The 14,440-nt window shown below is 41.0% G+C and overlaps 1 protein-coding gene across 2 annotated transcripts in view; it reads left to right on the top strand.

Moving 5' to 3' along the window:
• EMC3 (ER membrane protein complex subunit 3) overlaps positions 1 to 14,440 on the top strand; it is a 39,502-nt gene that overhangs the window by 3,854 nt on the left and 21,208 nt on the right. For both annotated transcript variants that reach the window (XM_054035843.1, XM_054035844.1), the window contains exons 2-7: positions 273 to 441; positions 1,803 to 1,860; positions 3,738 to 3,831; positions 6,204 to 6,308; positions 12,117 to 12,198; positions 12,383 to 12,462. In XM_054035843.1, the coding sequence (XP_053891818.1) occupies positions 287 to 441; positions 1,803 to 1,860; positions 3,738 to 3,831; positions 6,204 to 6,308; positions 12,117 to 12,198; positions 12,383 to 12,462 (574 nt within the window). In that variant the 5' untranslated portion in view covers positions 273 to 286. The remainder of the gene's footprint in view (positions 1 to 272; positions 442 to 1,802; positions 1,861 to 3,737; positions 3,832 to 6,203; positions 6,309 to 12,116; positions 12,199 to 12,382; positions 12,463 to 14,440) is intronic.

Here is a 14,440-nt window from a genome sequence, read left to right as displayed (position 1 = left end):
CTAAAAATGGTAGCTTAGGTACAAGTCATCATGACTTGATCACATTTATAATGTGCAAACAGAATGAAGTCCTGTGCCTTAAAGAAGCCAATTTCACAAAATTGAAAATAATTATGAGCCAAATCATGAGGTACCTGCTGTTAGTCACCACATGCTAGCAAATACAATTTCAGAACACACCATTTTTCTGAATGAAGATGCACCCTTCATGAGTGGAAAGTGCTACATGCCTTCTGGGTGTAATGCATAATCAGGTCCATTTTGTTTACTAGAATCTACTCTAAAGATGAGCGAACCAGAGCTGCTGCTGGACTCCAATATCCGGTTATGGGTAGTTCTTCCAATTGTTTTCATAACATTCTTTGTTGGGATGATTCGTCACTACGTGTCCATCTTGCTCCAAAGTGACAAAAAGCTCACTAGGGAACAAGTGTCTGACAGGTAAGTTAACAAGTACCCCCAAGTTTTCCTACGGTCTTTCTAATAAAGCTAGTATAAAAGAACATTAAGTTGGCAAAGTCAAGCAATCAAAAATAAGGAAATACCAGAATTAAAGTTGCATGTGCAAGCTTAATTTGGACTCCTTGTCTGTATGTAATATGATACTATTTCTAATTACATGATCACATTTTTCCACTGGACCCCTATCTCAGTCAATGAGCTTGGTGGATAGAGCTTACTGAATGAACAGCTGTTCAATATTTCTTTTCCTTATTCACTGTGTGGCCCTAGGCCATATTTACTGTACTATTCAAATCCTATTATGTATTAGTTTTCTCATGGACTTTTCTGTGGTGCTTATCATATAGCATCTGAGGATTTCATTAACATTCTGGAAAAAATTCCCTTGGTTCCCAAGTTTCTGTCACTGGCCACAATGGAAACAGGGTATTGAACTAGATGAACCAAAGACCTGATCTATGTGAATAATTTCTATGTAAGCTCAATTATCCTGCTGTAAAAGGGTGGAAAGACGCCTTGTTGGAAGGAGTTCTTAAAACGGGCTGGAGAACTCTCCCTTATGAGAGAGGGAGTATTCATTCATTATGTTCATTTACTTTTTTTTTTTTAAAATCTGGCTGTCCCTAGACATGGTTGGATCTCATCTTGAGCTGCAACTATTTTTTTTCATTGGTTACTAATTTTGCAGTTGATTTACCTATAGTATCACTGCTTCCTCTTAATGAAGACTGGGGCTAACTGAGGAATCTATTCTTATGTGTAAAAAGTTACACTGATTCTCCTGCTGCTTTGCAAAATGCATTTCCTATTAAATCTTGTTTAAGTTGGGACAGTAAAGATTTTGGTGAATCAAGTCTATTTAATGCTAGACATATTTTTGGTTTTCCTATAAAAATTGCCTTTAGGCCTAGAAAAAGCTGCTATTATCTGTCAGAGAATTCTGCTTAAAGAAGGCCCAAAAATCCATGAAGCAGCTTCATGGAGTCTAAATGTCATTCCAAAGGGTACATATACAGTATCTGATAGAACTTAATTTGTCCTCCTCTGAGGAAATCTTTTCCCAATCTGGATGGAGGAGGAAGAGGGGACCTTCTTATTCCTCACCCATCCTGATTTATGAGTGAGATGCTCCAAATTGTGAAAATTACTACTCTTGAAATGAGTTTCCATTAATAGGAAGGTGTCTTTATATTTGTATGGTAGATGTTGCTGAGTCAGCCTCTCAGCTCAATTACTGTCCACCATGTTTGCATACAGCTCACTTGCAGCCCTCATTTCTACTGTTCTCGAATATTGATCTTAGATATTCCTGCAATAATGGGTTTCTTTTTTTTTTTAAGCCAAGTCCTAATTCGAAGCAGAGTCCTCAGAGAAAATGGAAAATACATTCCAAAACAGGTATGTGCATGTGTGAAGCTGCATGTTTGAATTGCAGTAGTCTTTTTATGAAAGCTGTATAGAGAAAATGATAACAAATGAACATAGATTTATAAATTCCAAAGCCAGAAGGGACCACTGTGGTCATGTAGTCTTGCCTTCTGTATAACACAAGTCACAGAACCCTCCCCTGAAAATAATTCCTAGAACACATCTAGAAAAACATCCAATCATTATTTTAAAATGATCAGTGATGGAGAATCCACCATGACCATTGGTAAGTTGTTCCAGTGGTTAATTACTTTCCACCATCAAAATTTTACCCCTTATTTCCAGCATCAATTTGTCTTGCTTCAGCTTCCTGCCATTGGGCGCTTTTATAATCTTTTCTCTCCTAGAGAAAAAATTGATTGAAGAGCCTGGTATCAAATATTTGTTCCCTATGTAAGTACCAATAGACTGTAATCAAGTCATTCCTTAATCTTCACTCTGTTGGCTAAATATATTGATCTCCTTGAGTGTACCACTGTATTCTAATCCTTTAATCATTTTCATGGCTCTTTTCTGAACCCTCTCCAATTTATCAACATCCTTGTTGAATTGTGGGCACTAGCACTGGACACAGGATTCCACCAGTGCCAAATACAGAAGTCAAAATCTCTCTGCTCCTACTCAAGATTTTGCTGTTGATGCATCTAAGGATCGCATTAGCCTTTTTGGCCAAAGTGTCGCACTGGGATCTCATGTTCAGCTGATTATCCACCATGACCCTCAAATTTTTTTCAAATATTAAGTGCAGAAAATAGTATTAATTCATTGTTAAAATTGAGACGTGTGCTCAAATGTCAGCCAGTTCCTAAAGTAGCTAAGGTTCTTGTAGTAAGATTCATGTGGTCATTGTATGTAAAATGTTACATGTTTAAAAAGAAAAGCAGTAATGTGGAACTCTGCAGGAGGTCACAGAACATGGGCGGATTGATCCCAACTAGGACCAAACATTCATCATCAGCGGTGATTTAATTGCTTTCAAAATATAAATAGTTTGTTCTCAGCTTCAGAGAATGGTGGGAAACCATCTTGGAGAGAGAAAAAGAAATGTAGAAAGGTGTAAGTCTCCTTGGGAGCAAATGGGTTCTGTGCATGAAACAGTCAATGTTTGAGATGTGGATGCCTCAGAGAGAATTTCAGAGATAGAAGCTCTGTCCAAATACAAATCAGTTATTGAAATTACTGGGATCCAGGGAAAAAACCCAACTGGCTTCAAGGCTGAACTTGATAAGCTTACGGAGGGGATGGTCTGATGAAACTTCCTACAGTGACTGCTAGTAGCAAATATCCCCACTGGCCAGTGATGGGACACTAGTTGGGGAGGCCTCTGAGTTACTACAGAGAATTCTTTCCCAGGTGTCTGGCTGTTGGGTCTTGCTAAAATGCTCAAGATCTAACTGATCACCATATCTGGGGTTGGGAAGGTTTGGCAGAGGTCCTGGCAGGTTTTTGTCTTCCTCTGCAGCATGGGCCATAGGCACTTCCAGGTTTAAAATAATGTAAATGGTGGATTCTCTGTAAATTGAAGTCCTTAAATCATGATTTGGAGAACTTCAGTAATTCAGCCAGAGGCTAGGGGTCTATTACAGGAGGGGTGTGGACGAGGTTCTGTGGCCTGCACTGTACAGGAAGTCCCTCCAGATGATTAGGATGGTCCCTTCCAGCTTTAAAGTCTATAAAACCTGGCAGGTTTAGTGCATCTCTGCAGGAGAGGAAGGAGGAGATATGAAAAAGGTAAAAATGACAAGCGTGCATCCTGAACACTGGAGAGGAATTCTGCTGTTTGTACACTTGGTTGCACTTGTCTGGTTCCCAGCCCGGTTAAAATTTGCTGTTCCTTTTGTTTACAGTCTTTCCTGACACGGAAGTATTTCTTCAATAACCCAGAGGATGGATTTTTTAAAAAAACAAAAAGGAAGGTAGTGCCCCCTTCTCCAATGACTGGTATGTTAAGAGATCATTGCAAAAGACATTCTACGCAAGCACTTTCTTGACAAGGCTCTAGCTCTCTTGTAATTTATTGTTTTTATTTCCCCCTCTTAAAATATAAACAAAGTAATAAGAATAATAACAAGATGTTGGTTTGGCTAGGGTCTACAAGCAATTGCATGGGGCTCACAAGTGTTGGTATTTTTTGTTGCCTTGTCACTTGCTGACCTCTGATCCCCTCACCTATATCCTCCACCCCTGCTGAAGTGAGGCCAAGAAGCTTGGGTAGAAGCGTTTAGGGGTTACCATCTTCAAAAGGTAAACTGCAAAAAATTGAAAAACTGGCCTTATGTGATTTTTTGTTGCTTTAAATGAATAAGATGTAAGCATTTGGGGTTTTTTTCCCCTGCTTGTTTTTAACCTTAGAATAATCAGGAATGTCAAGTCTTGTCTGCCCTGGCAGACCTGCTGAATGTCTCTGAAAATGGCTATTGTTAGTTTTGTGCAGTGTTGTTGTAGCCATGTTGGTCCCAGGATACGAGAGAGAAAAGGTAGGGGAGGTAATAGCTTTTATTGGACCAACTTCTATTGGTGAGAGCTTTTGAGCTACACAGAGCAGAGGTACTTGGAAATAATTATTGGCCTATCAGATTTGTCACAGCAAAGTGTTTCAAGGTTAAAACTATCCTAGCTGGCTGAGAGTATGTCTACACTATGAAACCTCTGTCAGCATAGCAGTTTTGGTGTAGGCCCTAGTGTAGTGTAGCTGTGGCCTACACCAGCAGGAGTTTTTCTGTTGGTATAGGAACACTACATTCCTGCACAATGTTAACTACCTCGACAGAAGCACTCTGCCATCAACATCTCTGCATCTAAGCTGAGGGTTTTGGCAGCAAAGGGTTTTTAGTCAGGGGGTGGATTTTCACACCCTTGACTGAAAAGTTATGTCAGCAGAACTAAATAAGTGTAAACCAAGCTTAAGTCAGATTTCTAATAAGAAAGGAAAAGAGGCAGGAGGAATGGGAGGGAGGGAGGAAATTGACAGGGTGAGTGGGTGTGAGCAGGAGCCCTATGTTTCCTGCTCATGACACAGAAGTGGTAACGGGGACGCTGCCTGGTTTCCTTGCCTCATCTCATTCAGTCACAGCATCTTTCAGGATTAGAAAAAGGCCCAGTTATGTGATGACAAATCAGTCAACCCCACATTTGGTGGTGACAGCTGTTATATGCTTCCTGCTACCCTACACTCTAACTATATTGTCAAATGCTCTTCAGAAAAGCAGTGGTCCAAAGGGAGGGCAGCTTTGTCCAATCAAAAATGGCCAGTAAAAACAAGTTTTCACTGATCCATGTATTGTCACCTCTGTTATCTTAAAATGGTGCTGGTCTCTTACCATAACAGAAGCCAGGCAGTCCTTAATCACCTGTCCTTTTAGGCCTTGGCTACAGACAAACTTGTTTCAATTGCATCCCTGTGTGGCCACTCTTATTTCAGTTTAGCATAAAACCGGTTCCTAATTGACTTAAGCTAAATTTAAATCCGTGTCCACCTACAGGTTTGCACCAGTTCAACTAAATTGGTTTACATTGACACCTTTTGTTATACTCCATGTATAGACAAGGCGTTAGTCCTGACAAACCCATCTCTCACCATCTTTGTCTCGGCTTTCTTTCAACAATAATTTTATATAGCATGCTTATTGGTTGTGGCCTTTTTGCCATCTTTCCCCTTTTGGGACAGTTTGTGACTTTAGCCCAGGCTAGAGTTCAACGCCAATGTCCACAAGGCTTGGGGAGGTGGGTGCAACAAAAGGGAAAAGCTAAATTCAATTCTGCCACTCATGCAGCCCTCCTGAAGTCAACTGGGGTTAGGGTCAACTAGAAGTTGGCTCCAGCACCCAGTGGGGAAACAATTTGCCTTTCTAACTTCCTAGCCAAGCTGAAATTTTTCAGAGGAAACCTCTGAGCTCTGCTGAGATGTAGGTAGAGTTCTGTCCTAAGAAGCTTGCAGGAGACAGCATTCTTGTCAATACTGTGAATTCAGAACCCTGGACTCTGTCTTGCTGTGTGCCCCCATTTCAGGTCAATGTAATGGATTGCATAGATGTTGTGACCCCACTTTATTAACACTGTGTGCTATTGCCCTCCTTTGTAAAGCGCTTTGAGATCTACTTATGAAAAACACTATATAAGACCTAGGTGGGGGTATTGTCATCATGATTAACCTCTCCTTCACTCACTGATACAACCCACTTTTTCAGTCAAGCTAAGTGACCTCTTACATTGTTTTCTTTTACTACTGTCAGAAAGGTAGGCTGTGAGAAAACATCTGGGAAGGCAGCATGTAATCAGTGCTTAATGTTCTGTGTTTAATCTGTACCCGATAGATCCTACTATGCTGACAGATATGATGAAAGGGAATGTAACCAATGTTCTACCCATGATCCTCATCGGCGGTTGGATCAACATGACGTTCTCGGGATTTGTAACAAGTAAGTGTAATGGAGCAATATGCAATGGTTGCCTGCAGGCATTAGGCCCCATCAGAGCCTTGCTACCTCCGCCTAAGCATGGGCTGAGCTAGTGGAGTGAAATGAGTGTGATCCTGGCTCTAAAGAGGCACAGCAAATTTCTCCCCTCTTGACCAAATGGAAAGGGAATGCAGAATCTCTACACCTACCCTCAATAATAATAACTACACATAAAATAATGCTAAATTAGCTGTTACCACTCAAGAAAAATCTTAAAGTCATCCTGGATAGTTCTCTGAAAATATCCACTCAATGTGCAGCAGCAGTCAGAAAAGCTAAGAGAATGTTGGGAATCATTAAGAGAAGGACAGATAAGACAGTGGTACGCCCACATCTTGAATACTGCATGCAGATGCAGTCGCCCCATCTCAAAAAAAAGATATATTGGGACTTGGAAAAGGTACAGGAAAGGGCAACAAAAATTATTAGGGGCATGGAACAACTTCCATATGCGGAGAGAAGAAGACTGGGACTTTTCAGCTTGGAAAAGAGATGACTAAGTGGGGGAATATGATAGACTTCTATGAAATCATGATTGGTGTGGAGAAAGTAAGGAAGTGTTATTTACTCCTTCTCATAACACAAGAACTAGGGGTCACCAAATGAAATTAATAGGCAGCAGTTTTAAAACTAACAAAAGGAAATTTTATTCCTACAACTCAGTCAACCTGTGGAAATCAGATGTTGTGAGGGCCAAGGATTCAAAAAAGAACTAGATAAATTTATGGAGGATAGGTCCATCAATGGTTATTAGCCAGAATGGGCAGGGATGGTGTCCTTAGCCTCTGTTTTGCCAGAAGCTGGGAATGGGCAACAGGAGATGGATCACTTGATGATTACCTGTTCTTTTCATTCCCTCTGAAGCACCTGGCATTGGCCCTTGTCAGAAGACAGGATATTGGGCTAGGTGGACCTTTGGTCTGACCCAGTATGGCCATTCTTATGTTATCTGCTTCCAGCTGAGAAATTCCTCCAGAGCCCTCTTCTCAGGGCCAAGTGTCCTGTCCCCAAATACAGATGGCGTAAAGCAGAGTAGTCAGAGCTGGAAAGCATGTCTTCATTTACAAATTGGAGAGAGGCATAAAGAAGTGTTTGTGCAATGTGCAGAGGTACTTTTACAATGCTTGGTTCATAATGTTGCATCACTCTGTCCTACTGGCCGGGTGGATTTAAAAATAAATATTTTTTTTTCCTCAAAAATGCATCTAAAGATACATTATAGCTCAATATATTCTCATCGTAGAATAGGGATTATAAATTCTAATTCTGTAGTATGAAAATATATTGATGTAATATTTAAGAAAAGTTTTGTAAATTAGTTCAAATAGTTCATGGATTTAGGGACTCAATCTTATGGGTTCCAGGGGCTTCTGTATAGATTATTTATGGTAATCTTTCTATCTACCCAATGGGATTTGGTATCTTCTAGATTAAGCACTATCAGAGATGCTTAGTTTTGCAGTTCTCAAACTGTGGATTTGCATCTCGAAAGATAATATGCTTGTTAACAGCAAAAATGTTTTTAAATACATAAAATAGAGGTGAGAAATAAGACCTCAACCCTATTGTCCCTCTGCGAATTTGTGTACACACAGTCAATCCCTTACCTCTCTCTAAAAGTGCAAAGTTTCAAAAAGTTCAATGAATAGAAGATTGTTGGGGGCCGAATAGATCTGGACAAGGAGAAGAAGTCTGGAGATAAATGTGAGAAGGGCAGGACAAGCAGCAGAATCAAAGGTGAAACTGTTTGAGCAGCATATTCCAGAAGTCTTGAGGTCTTTCTGAGTGTAGCCTTCATTGATTTGAGATCTACCATACCATTCTCACTAGAAGGGAAACTTATAATGGCAGCAGGCTGTAAAAGAGACCCAGTTGGGAATATTTTAATGAAGTTCCTCTACTTGTGAGTAAGACAGGCATGCGTGCAAAATGCAAACAGTTCAACAAAGAAATGCAAGGCCTGCTTGCCCGAACGAAACATCATGAGAAGATGAAAGGATGAAGATGAAAGGAACATGTCTGAACATGCAGGATCTTCAGGTTGGTAAACTTTATTTCATACTTCTTTCTTAAGGATTGCCTGTCTTCCTTCTGGACTGTTCTTGGACGCTCATGTTTGAGCAAAAAATATAGTTGTTACTCTGATTTTACTATCATTTTAGATGCAGTTGTGATAAATAAATAGCTGAAATAGGAAGATCAAGGTGAAATTGTAAAAGGAAGAAAGTAGTACTGAGTGTCAGTGAATGCAATGAGTAATACTAAATGAGCAGTATGGTAATAATTAAATAACTGCATTGACTTATTTTGTTTAGGAGAATCCATCCTCAACATGCAGGATTCTGAAAGACTATCCACCTTCAAGAACTCAAACTATAGAAAATGATGGTGATATCTGCCAATGATAGTGTTTCAGTCACATCATATACTGTGGCTCTGTGACATACATCACCTGTAGCAAAACGGAAAAAAAAAAAAAATCTATCATCCAGAAAAAAAACATAGATAAGTTTGTGATAAGAACCAGCAGATTACAAAAAGAGGTAATTGATGAAAAAATTGCCTGGTTTGTTTGTGCAACAAACTCTCCTTTCCATATAATTGAGAACCCACACTTCATTAACATGGTTTAGGTATTAAGACCAGGATACAGTCCACCCAACAAAGCATATGTCGCAGGCAAATGGCTGGATAAAGTGTATGAAAGAGAAATTGAGCAGTGTGCAAAAGGTCTAGAGGGTAAAATTGTTAACCCGAGTCTTGATGGGTGGAGCAATGTCCAGAATGATCCTGTTGTATGTGCTTGTGTGACAGAAAAACGGAATGTCTTCCTTACAAAAACAATTGATACATCAGGAAATGCACACACAGCAGAATACTTACAAGAAGTAGCAGTAAAAGCTATAACAAACAGTGAAAAAAATTCAAATGTCTAGTATGCAGCTTGGTCACAGACAATGCTGCAAATGTATCCAAGATGAGAAGAAATTTAGAAGAGAATCCTAAGCTAATAATGTATGCAGTGCTTATTTGATGCACCTCCTAGCCAAAGATTTAATTGTTCCAGAAATAAAGGCTAATGTTGTTGAAATTCCAAATTCCTTCCGTAACAACCGATTTGCATCAGCTGCTCTGAAAAAAGTGGGAGGAACCAAGCTAACTCTCCCACAAGACATGCGATGGAACTCAGTAGTGGACTGTTTCGAGTACTATATCAAGAACTGGCCTAATCCGATGACAGTTTGTGAACAACATCGTGAAAAAAAATAAATGGCACTGTCACAGCCAAAGTTCTCAACATTGGTCTTAAGAGAAATGTTGAACACATGCTGAGTATCCTGAAGCTTATTCCTGTAGCCTTGAACAAAATGCAGGGAAATAGCTGTTTTATTGCCGATGCTGTTGAAATTTGGAAGGAACTGAGTGAGATCTTAAAAAGAGAAATAGGCAATGAGAGAGTTAAATTACAAGTATTAAAAAAAACGAATGGGACAAGCACTATCTCCAGCTCATATTCTTGCAAATATTCTCAATACTCGGTACCAGAGTCAAACCTTAACTGCTGAAGAAGAGGAGTTGGCTATGACATGGACATCCAGCAGTCGTCCCTCCATAATGCCAACTATAATAAACTTCAGAGCTAAGGGTGAACCATTCAAGAAATATGTTTGATGATGATGTTTTAAAGTCACACCAGTGAACTGGTGGAAGTCACTCAAGCACCTGGATTCAGAGACTGTTGAAGTGATAATCTCACTTTTAACAGCAGTAGCATCTTCTGCTGGTGTAGGAAGAATATTTTCTTCTTTCTGAGTAATTCATTCCAAATTGAGAAATCGTTTGGGACCTGAAAAAGCAGGAAAGCTTGTTTTTCTTTTCCAGATTATGAACAAACAGGAAAATGAAGGTGAAGACGACTGAGTTAGCCGCAGAAGCCAATATTTTAAGTTTCTCATGTTGACCTGGCTGATGTAGTCGATTTAATTTTCAGGATTTTTTTTAAATATTTCATTTAACTACGTTTGTTAAAACTGTTTTTAACTAAAACAAAAACTGATTTTTAAAAAACTTGAATGTTTTGTTAAATTATTATGTTTGCTGTTGAAGAAAAAAAATCCAGAATACATAACATTGTTGTTTTAGTTAAATAAAACAATTTAAAGGTCTGTCTTGTGATGTTCTCCTAATACAGCATGGCAAGAAAATCCTCCAAATATTCATGATTAACCTGTTGAATTGGAGATAGTTCACCTCTGTAAAGGGGTATGACTCACCTCTGCAGCACCTCCTGCTGGTCATCTCAGGGAATTAGCTCTTTTCCAGCCTCAGAGTGCCCTCTGTAGGGCCAGTGTCCCGCTTGTAGCTGGCCCTGTGTCCCTCCCGGACCCCGGTGCCCTTTTACCCTGGGGCTGCCCCCTGGCAATACCCCTACCAGTCTCTACAGGTCTCCCCACCCTGGGGAACCCCCACCCTCTATCTCCACCTTGCCTCAGTCATGGGCTACGGCCAGTCACCATCTAGTCCCCACTCACTGGGGCAGACTGCAGTATAAAAGCCACTCATCATAGGCAAGGGGGGTTTGGACCAGCTGCCTTCCTCTACCACCCAGTACCTCTGTGAGTCAGGCCCTGCAGCCTGGGGAGTTGCCAGCCTGGAGCTCTCCTGCTCCTCTGGCCTTTCCCTAGCCCTGTTTCACTCCCAGTACCCTTTCTGCAGACAGTCAGGCCCTGCTTTCTCCCAGCCTGAAGAAAGACTTCTCTTGGGCCTCTGGCTCACAGCCTTTTTATACAGGCTAGCTGTGGCCTGATTGGGGCGTGGCCCAGCTGCAGCCGCTTCCCCAATCAGCCCAGCTTAGCAGCTCTCAGCCACAATCTTCTCCCAGGGCTGACTTTAACCCTTTTTCCGCTGGATGGGGGAGCTGCCCCACTACAATCTCCCAGTGACTTCATAAATATCTGCTTCAATTACCTTGGGTAAATGAAATAACCAAACAATCATTCATTTTCTGATATAGCTGTAAAACTATAGTGTGTACCTTCTAAAAATGAAACCTATATCTATCTCTGAGTTGTGAAGAATATGTATTAAGGTTATAACAGCCAACAAGAATGCACTTTTATATAGAAATCCATGATTAAATCGAGTCTTCCTGATTTAAATCAAATCCACCCTGCCTACTGGCACAATTGTGATTAAGCAGACATCCACTAACATCTAGCAGGGAATGGGAAATACTTAGTATTTGTGGCAGAGTTGCACTCCATTTGATGCAATGGCTCGTTCACTCAATGACAGTGGAGTGAGAACACTTTTTTAAAATAGCAAAATGTGACTGTGAAATATAGACATTGGTAGGTGCAGTTGAGAGCAGGCGTAGCACCAGAAACTGCTTGGAACTTTTTTTATTGCCTAGATTTGAAGTTGGCAGAGTAGGTTTCCTTCCACACATGTACGGGAGTTAAGTCACACTAAGTAACTATTGCAGTGGGTTCCAAACATATATACTTTCCTTCAGTTTGGGATTCGTTTTACTCCTGCCATTTGTGAGATGATTCTTGTCCATCGTGGATGTGTTAATAGCAGTGATGATTTGGTTTATTTTCAAAAAACCTTTAAAATTTGACTTTTACTGGGAGTTAAAAAATAAGTGAGTTTTGTATACATCCTCTTTGTATGTATTAACATTTCTTAGCTGAACAGCTGGTTGTGGAACAGCTCTGCAGTTGCTTACCATTGTTTGTGAGATGGTCTTGTTTACCTTCCTTACAGCAAAGGTACCATTTCCCCTGACGCTGCGCTTTAAACCAATGCTGCAGCAGGGAATTGAGCTGCTCACTTTGGATGCATCCTGGTAAGAGCTTTGTTTTTTAATCAATACATCACAGGCTGGGGATGGTGGAACTTTTTTATGAAAAGCTTAGAATGAATGAGTGCCTCTGCTGTACAAGAATGCCTGAAGTGAGATTAGAAAATAAGCATCCTTCATTCAGGCACTCATTGAGCTGAAATCTAATCTTTTTGTTTTGGTTTGTCAGGGTGAGTTCTGCTTCATGGTACTTCCTGAATGTGTTTGGACTTAGAAGCATTTACACGCTCATCCTGGGTCAAGATAATGGTAAGACCCTATTGTTTCTATTTAATTAACTGGTTTCTGCTTGTGTTGGAGAGTTCATCTAAGTGAATACTAGTCTCCCAGCAGGACCAGGAAAGTCATGAGTTATCCTGTTAGACCCTTGTGTTACTCAGTCCTACCACTGTCCTTGCTGCATGGATGACACTATGGCTAGCCTTGGAGGTCTATTCCTTTGCCCATTCACTGACCATTAATAACCTTCCATAGTTCCAGGTTTCAGAGGAGTATCTGTGTTAGTCTGTATCAGTAAAAACAACGAGGAGTCCTTGTGGCACCTTATAGACTAAAAAATTTATTTGGGCATAAGCTTTCTTGGGATATAACCCACTACATCAGATGCATGGAATGGAAAATACAGTAAGCAGGTATAAATATACAGCACATGAAAAGATGGAAGTTGCCTTACCAAGTGGGGGGTCAGTGCTAACGAGGCCAATTCAATTAGGGTGGATGTAGTCCATTACTTTTTCCTTCATTAGCCTCAAACAGGTGGGGAGAAATCGCTCTAAATCTGCTTGGATTTTTGGCTTTAAAGAAAAGTGCAAAGACTTAACTAGTCTTCGCTGCTAGATGCGGGGCAGAGAGACAACTGGTTGCTGTCAAAAGTTTCTTGGCTGGGAAACTAGGAGTTCACATCTTGCTCCTCATATATAAAAGTTCTCTCTGCCCCTGCTCACAGAGGAGAGAAACACAGGAGTTGCAGCCCCTGCACACTTCAGTAAGCCTCAGCCACCTCAGAGAAAGAACTGGAAGCAGCTATTGGGTTTGAGACTCATGCCAAAACACCACGCAATAACCCCAAAACTCCTGGAGCTTTCCCCAACAACTTTTACAGTTCACTCTTGTGTCTCCAAGTCAAAATCTCTGATCCACTGGAAGGGTAGGAACAGCAGAAAATAAACTGAAGTTTACATCAAAGCATCAGGGGCTGCAGTACTAACTGCAATAGTGGCTGCAAATGTCAGGATGGTGGGTGCTACTACAGAAGAATATGCAGCCAAGGTCCTAAGAGTTCATTGTTTCAGGCCTCAGTCTGGGACAAAGGAGAGGGGGGGTAAATTGGCTCAGCCTGGCCGTCTGTAGTCATCAGTCTGAGACTCCATGGCTCTGCCCTTTTAGGGATTGTCATGTCCATCTTTAGGATGGTTCTGAGAAAAGACTCTTCCCCATTCCCTATTTAAAAATCATTGACTCGTGTTGAGAAACCCTGATGTGAAGTCCCCACCAAGGACTATGAATGAGCATTACAAGCTGACTCAGGCAGCATGGCTTAGTGGCCACAGGATGGATCATTTGTTGCTGTGTTCAGTTTTCCTCCATTGCATTAGAAGTTACATCCCTAGGAGGGATTAGATAGCTAGAGAGAGACCCCCACAAAACTCAGTTTTTCTTCTCCGAAGATTCCCTGTTAAAATAAACAGAATTAAACTGCCTTTCCAGTCATCCCTTTCACAAAAGAGATCAACCCTTGAGATCCCCAGAGCTCTGTCATCAGCAGGTCCCAAGAGTCACCAGAGGACTGTTCTTCCAGTACAGACCTCTGCCATTCTGGCTGGTAACTGCCCCCAAACCCTTCACAAAGAAGATGGTGGATGCTGCAGCTCTAAGGGAGAAAAGCTAGTGGGGTTCTGCCATATCTGGGTGAGTGGAGCTGGCCTTCCTCAGCCTGTACAGTAGACCCTACTTTAATCAACATATGCAAATCTTTTTTCCAGAACCTGAGTCTGATAATAGATGAGACGAGCTGTTCCAGCCCAACTCAACAGCAGACTCTCACCTGGTAGTCCTTCAGCACAAAGGAGAGCTCTTGCTTAACTCTCCATGGACAGAATTCTAAAATGAGATCACTGGGTTCTTCTAGTATAAGACCAGGAGTTTTCAGCCAAGGATCTTCTAAGTCTGCCAGTTCTGGTGCCATATTTGCAACTGCACGCTGAATCCATTAGCTATTTGCCCAGAA

This window comes from Malaclemys terrapin, chromosome 7, assembly GCF_027887155.1.
Source record: "Malaclemys terrapin pileata isolate rMalTer1 chromosome 7, rMalTer1.hap1, whole genome shotgun sequence".
NCBI classification, from domain to species: Eukaryota; Metazoa; Chordata; order Testudines; family Emydidae; genus Malaclemys; species Malaclemys terrapin.
The sequence above is the reverse complement of the archived record's forward strand: the minus strand, read 5'-3'. Positions and strand labels throughout refer to the sequence as shown.